The sequence below is a fragment of the Otolemur garnettii genome, unplaced genomic scaffold (genome assembly GCF_000181295.1).
Source record: "Otolemur garnettii isolate 467f Iridium unplaced genomic scaffold, OtoGar3 scaffold00028, whole genome shotgun sequence".
Classification (NCBI taxonomy): Eukaryota; Metazoa; Chordata; class Mammalia; order Primates; family Galagidae; genus Otolemur; species Otolemur garnettii.
Genome location: NW_003852423.1, coordinates 15,631,700 through 15,650,173, shown reverse-complemented (window position 1 = coordinate 15,650,173; position 18,474 = coordinate 15,631,700). Strand labels below are relative to the sequence as shown.

Below are 18,474 nucleotides of genomic sequence, written 5' to 3'. Positions count from 1 at the left end.
TAAACTACTGATAAGATTGACCGATAGCAATTACGTATTTTCTAGAAAAACAAATTTCCTATCTTTTCATCTATGTACCAAAATCTAAAATTGGGTTTAAAAAAAAAGTGACAAAACTCATCATTTAGTACACATAAGAAATTCCAATAGATTTATTACTCCAAAATACCATTACTTCAAATATTTATGAGACCAAGGTACAGTTTTACATTTTGGGAGTGTCTCAAAGATTTTAATAGAAGATTAATTATTGGTTCTTTTCTAAAACATAGCTTGGGCTTGGTTTATTCTCCATGGAAGAATATTTTATCTGTTTTCAAGGAGGCATGAACAACCAGGAAATGAATTCATTTAGAGAAATCAGCCCAAATGATGAAAGAGCTATAATAAAAAAAAAGAGAGAGAGAGAAAGAGAACAACTTCCAGTCAACACTAGAATAATAGCCAGGTCAAAAATAATAATAAGAAAGTCAAGAATATGAGAACGTCATATAATTAATTGCTCTGGATATCTAAGGGAAGGATTGAATCAAGACAGAGCAAGGATGTGCCAACTGATCTGACAGGACCAATAGGATCCAGTGCAAACATTTGCTTTTAATTTCTCAAAGCGTTTGGAGAGTAATGTTGTTTTATATTATGATACTTTATGCCATTTCCGTGTGTCAACTTCATATGACTTCATAAAAATCACATATATTTGGGATTTGATGCATTAATTTCTTATTCCAAATTAGTTTTCCTTGTCAATATTTGACAGAAACTCAAAAACGAAAAAGTTTCGGTATATAGGAGAATTTCAGTGAATAAGTACTTTAAAGACGATATAAAAGGTGCTACTCAGGCACTACCGAGCAGGCGGGAGGGACAAGTGCTTTTTGTTTGGGGTATTTTTTCTCAGATGAACATGAGGTTACATACAATGAGGTTACATCCTTTGCTTTTGTAAGGTCAAAGTCCAGGGGATTTTTGTTGTTTCTGTTGTCGCCCTGGTTAGAGTACAGGGGTAGCATCATAGCTCATTACAACCTCAAACTCTTATTTCTGTCCCTTGCTTATTCTTTTCTTGGCCAATTTTTCTTTGTGACCCCAACTGAAACAAGTGTACAATGGCTTCACATTGTCCTCTGCCCCCACTTTCTTCATTCTCTCTGTACCCATCTAGCATTCCCACCTATCTAACCTCTTCCTTGTCCCCCTTCCCGTCCTTTCTCCATCTGGTCACTGTTGAAGTCATCCCATCACACGTTTCCCTCACATTCTGACAAATGGATTCTCTCTTTGGTATGAAAAGGTTGCCTTTTGGGTGACAGAGAACAAGGTGTCCTTCAGACAACTCAAGTGGCATCAGGAGAATTATAGTCCACAGTTAACACTATCCTATGCCACAAAAGGATTAAATATTAGCCTGAGCACCAGATGCACCAAATTCAGAAGAAGGCCTGATTTAGGTTCTTATCTCCAGCTACTTGGCAGGAGAGCACAGAACCAATCAAGGCTTTTGAGCTTTCAGTTGTGTAAAAGATGGACCTCCGTTTGGAAAGGCCAAGGCACCACAGAAGAGTTGTCTTCCTGACAAAGTTCTCTCTTAGCGGAGAGCAGGCACAGGAAATGCCCACACCTGATGCCCACTCTGTACTGAAGAAATCTTCTTCCACAGCTGGGGACAACCCACAGCTTCTCCTGCTGTCCTGCCATCAACTGCATCGAATTATCATTAATCAAAACATTTAATAGCTAACATTTGCCGAGATCTGTTAAATGTTGATCTTGAATATATCATCAGAAAATTAATATTTAGACTGTTTCCTAATATTAGAAAAACACCTAGGCACTTTGTAATAGATCCAGAAAATGAGCTAGTATCTAGTCATTGACGTATCGTACAATATTCATAACTGAAGGAATGCTTATGGTACGTGAAAAATAGGAAACAAAATTCTATGTACAAGATAATCTTAACTCTATTAAAATAAATAAACACACACACACACCACACACATGCTCTCCAAAATTATAAACAATGGCTATTTCTTACTGGAAAACCGAGAGTGACATTTTCTTTCTTTCTTCTTATACTTTTCTGGTTCTGATTCATTGTTTTATTTCGTTTTGTTTTACTATTAAGAATCAGTAACAGTCCCCTGAAATGTGGGTACTTGCAGATAAGGCCGATTATGTGACAAAGCAAGTCCACAAGGAAGCAACGGCAAACTGCTCAGAGTAGCCATGGGGAAGCTTGTGCTTGCTCATAGCTGGGTGGGAAGCAGAGAGAAGGTCCAGGGAGACCCAGGGAAGGAAACTCATGTGTGAATAGCCCTGTCAGGAAAGTTATTTTTCAAGAGGCCTTAACTCATGGAAGGGGAGGGCTTGGAAATCGGGATGATTTTTCTGTGTGACAGCAATACAAAGGAGGCCAACAAAACTTCATGACTCCAGAGATGCCTGAGAATTATGTGTTGCTTTTGGGGACATTTGTATCATGAGCTAAAATAATTTTGAAACCTTGGCCCATTTTCCTGGCACTTTAAGGTCCCTGTGCCAGATCCTGCAGGAGCAGTGAACACGTGCACTAGAGAATTTCAGAAAGCAAGAATCTCAGAGTAACAAAAATCTGCCTGGCTGAAAAGGAAAAAGGCTAAAGAACACTTAGGGGACAAAATGAACACTGTAGCCTCATAATTTTTTTTCCAGCGGACACCGTGAAATGAGCTTCAGTCCAAAATGTCCAGATGTCCGGTCAGACTCTTCTGGAAAGTGTGGCGTGAATAGCAGAGGAGGGAGGGAAGAGCTACAGAAACAGACTGTCCCCAAACTGATCTTCATGAATGTGTGTAAGTCAGAGGATGGAGAGAAAAATGCCAGTTTACCACAGGTGGCACATTTTTTTAAGAGTCTTGTGGGTCAAAACTTTAGATCTCATTTTTGTTTGGGTTTGTTATCATAGACACACACAACTGCGCGGGTGAAGGGGGAAAAGAGATCGGAAGTGTATAAACCCAAGAATTAGCAGTGTGGTTCCCGCCACCCCAGGTAATGGAATTCTATATAACATCGCTTTTCCTCTGTCTTGTGTTTGTGTGTTTATTGTTTACACTTACATTTCATTGTTTACAACGACTACATATATCTATATACTTTCGGAATAAGAATATTTGCACTCAGAGTTAAAAATGCCGGATTAAGACATATCACTTTGATGTACCATACTTTAATAAGATTTCTATGAGAATTAGGAGAGTCAGGCTGCCTCTGAAATCAAAGTGCCAATGTTTTTCTCCTAACCACATCAGGTGCATTTATTTCTGCCATGGATATATTTATCCCAATGAAATAAATGCCTTTCTTCTGTGAGCACTGATTACTCTCAAAACATACGTCAAAGAAAATTAAGGGAAAGTTATACAATCTCAGGTTATAATGATGAAACTTAGAGAAACTGAGTAGAGTCTAGCTTTCCTTCTGCAAAACAAAATGAAATGAAACAAACACAGAAAAGCATAAGGAAGAAAATAAAGTACCATTTATGGCTCTGTCACTGTGTCTAATGCTGTGTGTGTGGATGTATGCTAACGTAGTTAAGATAATCCTGTACATGCAGTTTTATTTCCTATTTTTTACTCAACATGCCAAGCGATTTCCCCTAATCATTAAAATAGGTTTTGCTTTGAAAATACAGAATGGAACTTCTGTCTTCAGTGCCTGTCACTTGGGAAAGGAGAGAAGTCTCTCCAGCTCCTCAACTCCCCCAGTATATCCTGCCATTGCCTCAGTAGTGGCAGTAGTGTTCTAACCATGAGGAAATCTATCAAATAAAAACACAGCTTTAAGCCTTTCTCAACACAAACCACAGGGAAATGGGTCCCCTGGGACTCTGGGGTCACTGTGTCACACAGGGGCTCCTGAGAACCCCAGAAAGAAATTGTGATGACAAGTCTGGGTCAAGGATCGGGAAAGGCTGTTGTTGGCAACATCCCCGTGTTTCCAGCTCTTAGGCTGTGCCTGAACACTGACCAAAGCCTCCAATGAGAAAGGCTGTGGGTGACCCACAAGACCTGAGCCTCTCCATGCAGGGACCCCCAGCCATGCACATCGTGTCACTGGCAGCCCAAGGGACCTGAGGGCTGACAGATGCTCTACCAAGTGGCATCTTGATGCCTGTAAGACTCAACAGCCTTGGCCTCTTAAACTGAGAACTCCCCCTAACATTGTTGTGTGTATGGCGGGGGGTGGGCAGCAGGGCAGGGAGCAGTGGGTCTCCTTCCACCAACATATCATGAGGAATAGTAACCAATCTGCATTTGAAAAAGTTCTGTAGGTGCACACTCAGCGTGTGAAATCGCTTTCCCACATTTCCTATAACTCTGCATGCTCAGCAACTTGAAACAAAAGAACAAACAAAAGAATCGGTCCCCAACACCAAGGTCCAGTCTAAACTAAATCCAAACCTCAAGTCAGCAGTTCTAGGTCCCCGCTGGGGAGCCAGAGCTCACCCACCTCTCACACTGCCAATCACACTGCCAGCCCCTCCCACTGCGCACAGCTCCTGGTGCCAAGGCCAGCTCCCACAGCAATGTCCCTGATGCCGTAGCCAAATTCCAGAGGCAAAACTGACCACAAAGCTCAGACATTCTGGACAGTCTTAGTTTCAAATACTTTATTTCAGTGTGTTTTTCTTTTTTAATCTCATGGCACATTTGAACTTATAGTTAAACTTCCATAGCAGACTTAAATTATGTTGATTAAAAAAAAATAAATATGTGTATATATATATATATATTTACCATGCTTTGAACCTCTTTCAAAAGAAATGATCTTTAAAATTTTTTGCGGCACACCTAAGATCCTCTCTGGCACACTGGCTGAAAATCAGTGCTCTATCTGGTAGTCATACTATGCTTTTCCATATGGGGATTAAAAACAGGGTGTGCCAAACCCACAGCTCACTTCCCTAGCTTAGAGCTATAATGGAGCCGTCACTCCTAAACTGGGCCTTAAACTCCTTGTACGTAAATTTTATGTACACTTCTCCATGCCCAGTCCCCTGCCTTGTGCATAGGAAGATCTAAAGTACAGTCACGCACCACATTATGACATTTCAGTCATCAACATACTGCATACACCAACAGTGGTCCCGTAAGATTAGAAAATTGTATTTTCCCCCTGCATTTTCTATGTTTAGATACCCAGATAGGTATCATTGTGTCAGACTTGGCTATAGTATCCATACTGTAGCCTCAGAGCAAAAGGCCATGCCAGATAGCCCAGGTGCATAGTTGGCTACAACATCTGGGCTTGTGTAAGTGCACTCCACAATGTTTGCACAACGGCAAAATTGCCTAATGCTGCACTTCTCAGAATGTATCCCTATCATTAAGTGATGCATGACCATATCGATGTGATAAATGGATTCATCTTTGCATTACTCACGGCAGTGCCTGCTGTAATACATACCAACCTATGTTTGTTGAATGAATGGGTTAATTAAGCAACTTAAGACTATATTTTGGTGGAAAATAATAAAGTGCCCACACTGAACTTAATAAAGTGACATAATACATATGGCTGGGAACCAAAAGAATTTTGCATTATCAATTAATTGGAAAAATTAATGAATGCTTTTGGAACAAAGAGACCATTAGGGAAAATCTGAAAAGTCAGGAATATTAAGGGGGAACTATGTCCGGTGCCAAGAAAGTTAACTGAGAAATTCAAACCCGTGACCTCAGATATTCAATGGGCAGCGATTTCCTTTCCCTCTCTGGAAGTCCAATTTCTCCGTCTGAATAGAGACAACCTATCCCAGTAACATTATTGTCAAAATCCAAAAGCTAATTCAGAACAACATTAGAAAATAACTTAGTTCTAATTCATAATATGACCGAGTATGGCAGGCAGAATAGTGGCCCCCCAAAGATGCCCACGTCCTAATGTCCAGAGCCTGTAAGCCTGTTACTTACATGGGAAGAGGGAATAAAGTTTGCGAAGGGAATTAAGGTTGCTGACTAAGAGATGGGGAGCTGAACATGCACGATCTCAGTGGGGTGACTGTAATCACAGGGGGGCTTGGTGAAAGAACAAGGCAGGCACGTGGTTGTCACGGTGAGAAGAACTCAACCTGCCAGTGCTGGCTTTGAAGGCAGGAGAAAGAGCCAGGACTGAGGAATATGGGCGGGCTCTAGGAACTGGAGACAGCAAAGGAACAGGTGCTCCCTGAGAGCCTCCAGAAGGATCAGTCTGGCTGACACCTTGATTTTAGCCCACTGAGCCCCGTTTCAGACTTCTGACCTCCACAATGGTAGGGTAATAAGTGTGTATGGTTTTAAGCTACTAAGTTTGTGGTGATTTGTTACAGCAGCCACAGGAAACAGCCGAAGTGGGTAGTATAAAGTAACTACAGGGGTTCCAAAAGTCTTCCATAAAGTTGCCACACATGGGGAAATGGAAAGTTGTAGCTAGATATACCTTTACCTACACAATATTCATTACAAAATTTTATAAAATATTGGCAAAATATCCTCTACATGTTGGCCACCTCTGTGTACAATTTTGTATAAGTATTTTGTAGGTAAAGGTGTATCCAGCTATTATTTCCCATTCTCCCTATACACGGCAATTTTATGGAAGACTTTTGGGAGCCCCTATACTTTATGCCGGGTACTGTGGCAGATGCTTTCTGTATTTTAAATATGTCCTTTCATCTCCATCACATCTCTGCACATTGCTTATTATTATCCTAATTTCTTAGCAATGTGTTTGGAGAGGTCACTTGTTGCCCACAATCACTCAGTCAATAGCGATAGAACAGAGTGTGGCCCAGTCTCCAAGGCCATTGCCTGCTCCACTATGACCTGTGTGTGATACAGACTTATAGCCTGTACAGCAGCATTCTGCAAACTTGTTAACTAATTTGGGTCACAGAGCTCTTTGGGAATCTAAAGAAGTGGGCAGACACTCTTTTCCTCAAATGCATGCAAGCGTATCCTCTCAAATGCAGAGGTTCATAAACATCCTGCAGTGCCCTTGGGGTCTGTGAAGTTCAGATTAAGAACACCTATCTAGACATTCATTATAAACTATATTATCTGATTCCCTTATTTAATGTGTTTCTATCTCATCTCCCCAACTACTATATTGCAAGTTCCTGTGCTCAGGGTCTATATCAGCTTTCCTTTTTTTGTTCCTTTTTTATTTTTTGAGACAGAGTCTCACTCTGTCACTCTGGGTAGAGTGCTGTGACATCATAGCTCACAGCAACCTCAAACTCTTGGGCTCAAGTGATACTTTTGCCTCAGCCTCTCAAGTACCTGGGACTACAGGCACCCATCACAATGCCTGATTAGTTTTTCTGTTTTTAGAAGAGATGAGGTCTCGCCCTTTGCTCAGGCTGGTCTTGAACTCCTGAGCTCAAGCAATCCTCCTGCCTCAGCCTCCCAGAGTGCTAGGATTACAGGCATGAGCCGCCACACTTGGCTGCTGTATCAGCTTCTTACCAGCATCCTGTAGGGTATTTCCAGAATGCTGAAAACTCACTAAGTTTGAGTACAAACTTGATGTACGTATTTGTAGAAGCTGCATTTTTGCCACTCTCACTATCCAAGTCTCCTCTCTTCAAGCTAGAAGTTTGTATTTACCAATTAGGAGAGCTTGGTGCCTGAACTAAAGAGATGAGTTTCATGTCTCGCAGTTACCCTGGCTTCCAGCTTCAAAGCCGCCCTATAACTTTGCCAACATTGAGCATATTGCTTTGAAGAGAGTCTTGTATTTGAATCCTGGTTTTGCCACTTAATGACTATACAATTATGCATAAATTACCTACATAACTTCAGTTTGTCCGCTGATAGCAGGGGTCTGAGAACAACTGCCTTTTGGAGGTGATTATAAAGATAAAGATAGCACTGCCAAAGTGCCAAGATACGCTCAGAGAGTAGTCGTTACTAGTTTTATTATTATAAATGCTGTGCTAATCTAGAAAATAGTTTCTGCTGCTGGCTAAAATAGGCTGGAACAAGACCACGACAGGGATAAAAAGTGTAGATTTGTTGAAAAGACAACGTAAGCTGAGTTAGAGTATAAAAGACACAAAAAGTGTAGATTTGGAGCTAGAATGGAATAAGGCCTTTTCTAAGCCAAAAGAAGAATGTTAATAAAGTCATGAACATAGGAAAGAAGGCAGCTTGTTCAAGAAGAGCAGGAGGCCAATCTGACCCTCGTGGGGAGCTGCTTTGGGAGAACTGAGACACCCAAGTAGTCTAAATAAATTGGCCTGCGATTTACGGCCAGAACTTTAAATGTATTCCAAAGAACCAACATTTCTTAACGTGTTTCCTATGAAACATCAATCCTGCCTTTTGCTCTGCCAAAGTAAGTAGAAAAAAAAAATTTAAATGCCCTGCAGCTCAAATTAGTCTGGGAGGTACCCTATACTCCATCACCCTCCTGAAAGGTCACCATGCACGCTGGCACACAGAGGGCCCTGAGAATTCTGCAGTAAGGAAACGTATTTGCGTTTACTCGACCCAGCATCTCCCTGGCGTATTTAACTATAGAACCTTGTTTTGAAATATTGCATATTAGTATTCCTCAGCACTGAGAAACTCTGCAAGTGACCAATGAAGAAAACTGGGGTAGATGCTGGTGAGAGGTAAGCCTGGGTTCTGGCAATGGTCTGCAAAGAGGGCCGAGGGGGAAGAGACAGAGAGGAGGTGCAGGAACCAGGGGGAGGGTCTGGCTGCTGTGGGGATGGGAAAGCAATCATTTATTAGGAAAAGAAAAACACAAAAAGACAATCGACCAGACTTGATGACTGATTAGCAACACGGGAGAGAAATGCCAAAAGTATGAGGAATAACAGCAAGGCGCAAAACCCGTGCAGCTGCGATAACGGAGGCGCCAGAATTCAGTCAACAAATACGGGTTGGAAGCAGCCATCAACCCCCATCCACTCCCAGGTTGGATGATTTGTTGAATCAAAGATCGCAACTGTTAATGAAATTCAAACACAGCACTGTGAAAGAAGAACACGTGCTCTCCAAAGGGATTAAAAGCTGAGATGTAGCATAATTAGCATTGGTAAGCCAAGAAGTAGTATGTCAGGAGCCTTGAAGTTTGAACAAATAAGAACCCAGAATGAGAAAGTAACTACAGAAGGGGTACCACGGAGACGGAGCAGTGAGTTTTCAATGAAAACACAAAAAATGAAAGGACAGCAGATACATGTACTAAAGAGAGACGGAAGGGCAGCACGGAGGGGTGGGACAAAGTTGAGGGCAGAGAGAACGAACCCAGAAGGGGACTGTGCGAGGAGAAAGAATGACAACATTTATAAATGGGAATTTCCCATCAAAGGGACAGATGTGGCACAGCTAATGAGCCATTTCTCCATGATCTCAACAAAGATTCAAACTAAAGTATTGGAACCCCAGGCATTGAAGAGGCTAAAGTGACCTCACACATGTAGATACACTTTTAAAAAGTAAGCAAATCAAAGTGCTTTAAATAGAAGTTCCTAGTCACGTATAAAAGAAAGAAATTGGAAAACTACATATATACCTAGAAGCAAACCTTCAAAACAAATGAAAATAAAAATATAATCCATAGAGATCATAGAACAGCACTTAAAAGTTTGGGCTTTGGAGTCCCATGGAGCAGTGTATTAGCAGACCTCAGACTATTTACTCTCTCTGACCTTCAGATCCTTTCTTTATAAAATGGGGATGACAATAGCTTCTACTCCATTGCACCACTGTAAAGAAGAAATAGCAAAACACACAGAGCTTTTATCACATTGCCCAACATGGGCTGACATTCAATAAATCGCTGCTATTAACAGGGGCAATTGCAGAGGCAGCAGAAGTAACAATTTTTGGTGCTCTCATTTTGCTCAAAGGAGATGCGACCTCCAGAGAGGAATCAATCTGCCTCTGCTTCGTACACACTCATATGTAACTTATCACACAGCGTTTTCCACCGAGTGTATCTTTTCAGTGTCACGGTTTGGGAGTTTGTATGATTTATTTGTTTTGACATTTGCCTGTATTTTAGGTGTACCGTCACTAAGGAATTTGGGTCACAAGTCCCCACAGACAAAATTGGATTCGTGCACTTTTCGAGATTCAAGATGGGAGCCTTGGCTAAGATGTACCAGTTGTGTCATAATGAATTCACATAACTTTTCCTATGCCAAAATATATTTTTTCAACATTAGGCAAGAAACTAGCTTTTAATTGAATGATGTAATAACACTATATATCACTATTAGAAGTAATTTTTTCAAGCAAGAAAAATCCAAGAGACCTACCAAATGAATACTGTAGTCATCATCCCAGCTCTTCCAGAGAGTACTCCTGTGAACCTCAGTTTCCTCACCTGCAAACTGGGAGGACTGACCTCATGTTAAGATCCCTTCACTCCAACAATTCCCTGCTCCTGAAATGCTGATAAGCTCCAGAGGCAGAGCAAAACTCAGCTCTTTCTCATTCTTGCAGGAAATTATACATGGAGTTGTAATAGCATGGAGTTATTCCAAGTTCAAAATTTTAATACTGTAAGAAAATTTGTGGAAATCTTCACTTGCTGTGGCAACCTTGAGTTTTCAGGAGAAAAATAAAACTGGAAAAAATGAGTAGACATGGAAAATCAAGCCAGTTTGATTTGTTGGTGAGCTCATAGCACACCAAGCATCACTTCTCTACAGCTAAGCAGAAAGGTGGAGGTGTCACCAGGTAGAAGAAAGCCTGGGTACTTGAGCCTCCATTTCTCCCAAGGTGGGGTTGGGGGTGAAGTACTATTAAATTGGAAACCCTTCTTAATGTCCTTCTCCAACCTCCAATTCAGACAAGTTGTAAAGCCCTCCAGACCTTCTCTTCCCCTCCTTAACTGCGACTGGTTATCAAGCTGTACAAGATGACGAAGCCCCAAGACTTGGGGACAACCTGCCTGGTAAGAATTCAGGCTCCGCCACTTAACCCTGGGTGTCCTTCTTAATCTCTAAGCGTCAGGTCCCTCAGCTGTAAAATGGAACCAATGATATTCCCTGATTGCAGGACAAATGTGAGAATCAAACGGGACCAAGTGAAACAACCCGTAACAGTGTTTGGACATACAGCAGATGCTAAATAAATACCGGCTGTCGCCGCCGCTGCCGCCGCTGCTGCTGCTGCTGCTGTTTTTGATATCTGATGAAGACGATGGTGGCAATGATTGTTAAATAGTTGAAGAGTTGGCTCGGCGCCTGTGGCTCAAGCGGCTAAGGCGCCAGCCACATACACCTAAGGTGGGGGTTCGAATCCCCAGCCCGGGCCCGCCAAACAACAATGATGGCTGCAACCAAAAAATGGCCAGGCGTTGTGGCGGGTGCCTGTAGTCCCAGCTACTTGGGAGGCTGAGGCAGGAGACTCGCTTGAGTCCAGGAGTTGGAGGTTGCTGTGAGCGTGATGCCATGGCACTCTACCCAGGGGGATAGCTTGAGGCTCCGTCTAAAAAAAAAAAAAAATAGTTGAAGAGTTACTGATCAAGGACTTATCAAGTACTAACAGCCCTTAGGAACTGAAATTGGTGGAGAAAAAAGGTGATCCTTAATAATAACTTCAGTCTCCTTCAACTCTGACTAATTTACAATAAGAAAATTAAAAACAACAGCATTCCTTGGAGCAGAACAGCATATAAAAAGAGAAAACAAACTAATTTCCTCATGCCCCTTCCCCTGCTGCTCCTAGCAGTGTGGGGTCTCCCAGCCGCCACGTGTGGTAGGGCCAGGGTTTATTTGCCACCCCAGTCCACTGTTGGGCCTCAGGAGCAGCGGTGTCAAGCCCAACTCCAGATGCTCAGGCAGAAACTTCAGTGGCCACTTAGCTTAACACCTCCTTGGCAGGGCTAAAGTCAACACCACAAATTCTTATTCTACAAGCATCTTGAGCCCTGGTGTCAAATTTCTTTGCTTTCCTGAGTCAAGGACAGACTGTTGGTGTTAAGGGACCTGGAGTTGCTTACAGTCCCGGAGGCCAGAAACTTTGCTCAAATACAGAAATACTAATTTGTAGAACCTCTATCAGTGAAGTTTTCCCATAAAATAGGTCCCAAGGTCACTATTTCATTACTTTTTTCAGGGGAGTAAATAAAATTGTTGTGTCCCCCCCCCCCCCCCCCACACACACACACAGCTACTCTGTTTCATCGGAGATACCTGCAGGCATCCCAGGGGGCTTAAGAGGGGGGTGAATTCCACAGGCTGTGGCTCCAGTAGGTGTGCACAGGCATGGGCCCTTGGGAGAGCAGGCACACAGCTGGAAACTAACCCTCCCTCGGGGGTTTTAAAAAGTCACCTGGCAACTGTGAGCCTCCCTGCACCCTGAGTTGCTGAAATTTGATATTTCCTGTTACTTGTGGGACATGAAATTGAGGTTAGTCCAATTAAATGCACATCTGTGCTCGGTATACTTTACCCGCCTCAGTGTTATGTAAGCATGAACTTTTGTTTTAGGGTGGGATTCTGATGGTTAGGTATGGGGTGGCCACAGGTACGGCTTAATGAAGCTATGAGACCTGGGGTTGAGTATCCATGTCTGGGATGCCTGTGGCTGCTCTGATTTTATAGATGGGTAAGAGATTAAATTTTCTCATCTCTCTCTCTCTCTGTCTCTCTGCACCCTTCCTCTCTCTGTCTGTCTCTCTCTCCCTACACAAACATGCACCCCCCCACACACACACCTCTCTTACCAGTGAGGTCTAGTGTAATAGTATTTCCAGGTCTGAAAACAGATATTGTGCCAGCAGGGAATTTATCTGATTCGGGTCTCTGTTGGGTCGTTAGGTCGAGATTTCACCCTCTATTTGCCAACACAGAGTAAAACAATATTTCAAATAAACCAAATACTAGTGGCCTTCTTGGCACCTACCTCGTGGTCCCATGAGGCTCAGCAGAGGCAAAGTGAGACTAGCATTAGGCTGTAGTCTCACACTTTGGCAAGAAACGGAACTTGCACAGAAGGTTACAAAGTTTGTTTATCTCACTTCAAGTATTTTATTTTAAATAAATCATCCAAACCAAATTTAATTCTTTTCATTTGGAAAGGGAGAAAGAGAATGTCCCATGTTATTAAAAGACAGCAAAGATTTTCTTAGTTCCTTCAAGTCAGAGATTAAGAGGATTTTTTTTTTTCCTGAAACTTTGTAAGAATTACCATCACCCTTCTGGCCAAAGACTGTCTTACGGTGAAGAGTTCGATAGTTTTCTGCCTCCTTTATTGCTTCTTATTTGCAGAACTGTAAATTACCATGACCACTGACTATTGTAAAGAGGGGCCTATAAAAATTTCCCACACATTAACTTCAAGTTGCCTCTTTGCAAATCCTTTCAGAAGTCTGAGACAACCTCCAAATACGACCAAGACTAACTAAGACCAATCATGGAAAATCTATAGGAGTTTTAGAAATAGGCCGTGCAAGGCCACCACCACTAGAAACAAGCAGACACTCAGTTAGCTCCTAAAGGTAATCAAAATAAATTTCAAGTACCCGAAGCTCTGCACTCAATCCATTTTCTTTACATATGTATGTATGTGTGTTCTTGCCTCCTTGCAGAATAGACTTGGACATATGGACATAACAACTAAATAATTCAAAATACATAATAGTGGGGCATATACAATGAAGTCAGAAATAAAGTTATTATTCAACAACTGAATGCCATTAGAAGTAGGCTGCAAAATATATTTCTAGCTTCTTACTAACAAAAGCAAAGACAGGAACTTTTCATTAATCAAAGTATAATTATCCCTTTATGATTTTTTGCAAGGCTAGAGAGTTAAAATACAGAAACATCTTCTATTAAACCCAGAGATTCTGGTCTCACTTCACTCTTCCTACTGCATCTTGTCAACAGGTGTTGGGAGTAAGTTAGTGCTCCCAGTATAGGAGGGGTTGTCTCTGCAGTCCACCTGCTATTTCCTCTGTCTGGAAGGCCTGTGGTGTTCAACCAGGGGACATTTGGCTGTGTCTGAAGACATTTGTGGTTGTCAAAACCTGGGAGACCAAGGTTGCTACTGGCATTTAGCAGGTAGAGGCCACAAAAGCTAAATACCCAAGCACATAACAAAAAGTCAATTGTCAATAAGACTGAAGCTGAAAATTGTGCAGAAACCTAATGAAGTGTGTGTGTGTGTGTGTGTATGAGAGAGAGAGAGAGAATGAATTTGTGTTTTAATAAGATATAAATCAATAAATCAGTTGGGTTTTTTTTTCTGGCTTTAGAGAACACTAGCCTTACTTTGTTTCAGCCTTGGTTGATTTATTCTAAAAACTCATATATTCAGGAGAGCTTTCATAATTTACAGCAGAGGAAAAAGTGAGCCCTAAGGATTGTTCTGGATCCTGGATATAATGACAAAGGAATTTCAAAATAGGAGGTCTTTAGGCCACATCTCGAGGACATCTGAGTAAGTCTACCCGAATGCGTTATTGAAATGCTGGGCATTGCTTAAAATTGGAAGCAATTTGGAAGAGATTGGAAGTTATCCCATCTCTTAATTCAATCTGAACAAATAAGCCTCGCCAAATAGAATGTGTTTTACAGCAATGATGGAAGAACTGCTGGAGAGCAAGAGAGAGTAAACAGATGGAAAGAACACCGAAGGAAATTGAGAAACAGCCATCTGATGACATAATTTAGATTTGGACAGAGAACCACATGCCTGGGCCCTTCCAGCACAGGCTGACCTGCTAGACGCAGGTGCGGAGTCCACGGCCTCCCGGTGCCCCTCCAGCTGGTGGTTTTCTCCCTTGCCAATTGCTCCCCCCCAGCGATGTGTAACGCGATACAGTATTTAATATGACTGGTTGAAAGTTGGTTCTGTTTTACTGTGTTCATCTTTCTATACTTTTCTCTTCCTAGCCAGTCTTCCAATGGCTAGGAAAGGCTAGCTTATAATGAATAAACCAATAATAAAATTAGCTTTTCTCTCAACTATCTCAATAATCACCTTGATTCTTGCAATAGAATGTCAGATTATTCGATATTTAGGCTAGTCCTGTATGACGTCAGCCCTATGTTTTTATAAAACTGCTCAGCAGGGAGCCTGCCCCGACAATAAGGCGATTGCAGATGTAACCTGTCTACGCCCTGCAAACTGAAAGAGTTAACTAGAAAATGCTCGGAGTTCCTGTGAGGTCTCTCTCTGCTTCAGCTGGGAGACACTTTATGGGGAAATGTAATTTCCATTTCACATAAATTCAGAGGAAAACTACATCAGTGTAGACAAGAAGGAGGAACTAAGCCGAAGGCGTCCTTTGAACCATCCACAAAGTTTCCTCCAAGGGTCTCTGGGAGGATAATTAAATGTAATAGTTTATAAATGTGTTTGGAGATCAACCAGTGGGTTAATCATAGCTAATTCTTCTTCCTGCCTTATTCCTGGTCTCTACTAAGTCATACTTCATTAGCCTCCTTTGAGTTATTTATGTGCTTCATTCTCTTTAAAGGAAAGTTCTTTTATTAAATCTATAATTTAATTTAATTCAACCGGCACTTCTATCCAGTGTGCAATTGTTTCATAGCTCTCTGCCTCTAAAAACAATAATATGCCTAGTAGATAATATGTAATGTAATATACAATGACGCTACATATCTATTGCTCAAAAGCATAATTAATCAAAATTTTAAAAATAACAGAATCGAGGTAACTCTCGGTAATATAAACTCTGATTTTATATAAGCGGAAGACACAAAACTGTCCCCGTGTGAAAGCTGCTTTTAATTGCCATCAAGCCCACCTCTCTAAACCCAAGTGGTTCATAAAATACTTCTCTGATAAATTTCATGCCTTTGGTAATCCTGCTTATCATACATTGGAACTAATTTGAAGCGACATTACTAATACCTATCTTTTAAAGAAACACTTCAGGAAGCTATCTCAAAACCCTGTGAGTTTGAGGAGGACTAAAATGGCAATTTGCTAATAGGTCCAGGCATCTATGGACATGAGGGGGTGATGTGAAAGTTTTGCTATCCCCTGTCTGTATGATAGACAGGGTCTCACGTGGCTTTCAGAGCAGGCCAAGTATAGCAAGAATCTTCAAGATCTCAGATAAAAATACATACATTCATGTGCCATGCATGAATGATGTTTGGGTCCACGACAGACCCCATAGACTAGATGACAGTGATACCATAAGCTTATAATACCATATTTTCACTGCACCTTTTCTGATCTCCATGTTTAGATACACAAATACTCACCGCTGTGTTACAGTTGCCTCTACTATTCAGTACAGGCCCGCGCTGTACAGGTTGGTAGCCCAGGAACTCTAGGCTATGTCCTGATGTGTATTAGGCTATGCCATCTGGGTCCTCGTAAGAACTCTATGATGTTCAGGCAATGCTGAAATCGCCTAAGGACTCATTTCTCAGAATACATTTTCTGTCTAGTTGAGTGACATGATTGTAACAGGGAAACAGAGCCATTATCATGACCTTTTCTTTCCTCTCTGTTAACAGCAACACAGTAACATTGGCTGTGCCCAGGTGAAATAGTGAAGAGGAGGGAGAGAGGAAAGAGGGAGTGCAACTATTTGGTTGTGTAATGAAAGGAGGAAAATCCCTCCTAAATTATGTATAGCGTTTGGTTTTAGTGGCTATGATTCTCTTAGCCACTATGACTGCAAATGCTATTAGCAGTTAAAATGCACATTAAGTTATTTGGTTCCTTCCAAAAGCTAATCAGACCATTTATCTTTTTAATTTCTCAGAGCAACAAATTCTGGTGGAAATATCTATATTGGTCCTAAGGGTGCTGCTGTTAGAGAATTACAATTGCCCTCAAGTGCCCGTAGGGAGGTGAAATGCTCCCGTTCTATACCTAAAGGAATAAAATGTGCAGAAAACTTACACCACTATTTTTCTTGTTGCATTATAAACGCAAAACAACTATTAATAGCACATTTTCAAAGGAGTACACTTACTTTCGGTGCAAATAGGACAGCATCCTTTTCTGTTGAGAATTTTACCCTAATCAAAAGGAAAACAAATAAGTTAGTGTTAAGAAACAGGGTCTGCTAAGGACAAATCTCTTTTTTAAATCTAATACCAGATAAATCAATGAAATCAGTCCAAGCTGTATTTGAACTCAATGCCCAGATGGCAATGATGATGATGAAAATGAAGTTTCAAGTATCAGGTTCGATGGTCAGGCAAAGTCATTCAGAAAGCTTTCCTGTTTTTATCCTCCAAGAAATATAATAGCTAAAGGGCTCATTGGTGTGATTTTTCTCACATGGAGGGAAGATGGAGACAGTCTGGACTCAACCTTTTCACTGATATCCAAATCTAGCCCTCTAGAGACCAAATGTGCACATGTAAAAATGGGAATTGTCTGCCAACCTATCAATCCACGTGAGACCTTCTTTCTGTCTTTGCTTATTGGAAGAGCCCAAACAATAAACTGTAATCCAAGCTGGAGACTCATCCGGTGCTATGGATATAGGCAATATCTTTGCCACAGATCAAATGCAGTCGGAGTTCTTCTTTCAGAAAGTGATATGTTATCCAAGCTAAGTAGTCTAAGCCAACAAAGCTGAGAGTCCCGAAATGCTAATTTTTCATTACCTTTCTGGAAATACAGTGCTATTTCCTATTTTACGTGTCTTTTAATTTTTTTTAAGGAATGACCTTTAAAGGAGGAAGCATATTCTCAGGACCCACATCAGAAAATCAGTTGTCTTATCTTTTTTTCCACAGAGAAAAAAAAAAAAGGATCCAAGAAGATTAACATTTAGGGAGAGCTTGCTATATGACAAATATCCTACTAGATATTTTATTCATGTTACCGAACATCAGGTTAGTTATAAAAACTGAGTGATTTAACACTTATAATACTTTTAATATTTAATGAATTTTATAGATTATTATAAACATGGTTATTAAGATGCACAAGAACCTTATGAGCTGAATATTTCTCTTTTTATAGAAGAAATTTATGTCATAGAACAAAGGAGTGCTGGAACCCAGAATGAAACCCAGTTTTGACCCTAAAAACCATGTTCTTTCCATCGCAAATTTTTATCCTCCTTAGTTCTCTATCTTTAAGAGAACTTAATATTTATAAAGTATCTACTCCACATTACACTGAGTGCTGTGCAGTCCTCATACTTTATTTTATTTAAACTTCACAACAACCCTTCAATGCAGGTGTCCTTTTTCCCTGTTCATAGAGAACTAAGGCAATGGAGGCCACAGAGAGGCTGCCAACACCTGAGTCGGAGCCACACAGAGCTTATGCTGCTCCTCCACTCACTCACTACTGGTCAGGTGCATCAAGAATATGTTTAAGTACGCAGAAAAAAAAATCATATTGACTTAAAAATGCTGGTTAATTATCAAAGAGCCAGAACCCAGGCCTGATTCATTGGCATCAGGCAGGTCTAAAATGGTATAATAAATGTGACAAGGACTTTGCAAAGGACTTATGCTCAGCCCCACTC

The 18,474-nt window shown here is 41.1% G+C and overlaps 1 protein-coding gene across 1 annotated transcript in view; it reads right to left on the bottom strand.

Moving 5' to 3' along the window:
- BMPER (BMP binding endothelial regulator) overlaps positions 1-18,474 on the bottom strand; it is a 258,932-nt gene that overhangs the window by 85,746 nt on the left and 154,712 nt on the right. Inside the window, exon 11 of the mRNA XM_012804345.2 lies at positions 16,957-17,002. Within this exon, the coding sequence (XP_012659799.1) occupies positions 16,957-17,002 (46 nt within the window). The remainder of the gene's footprint in view (positions 1-16,956; positions 17,003-18,474) is intronic.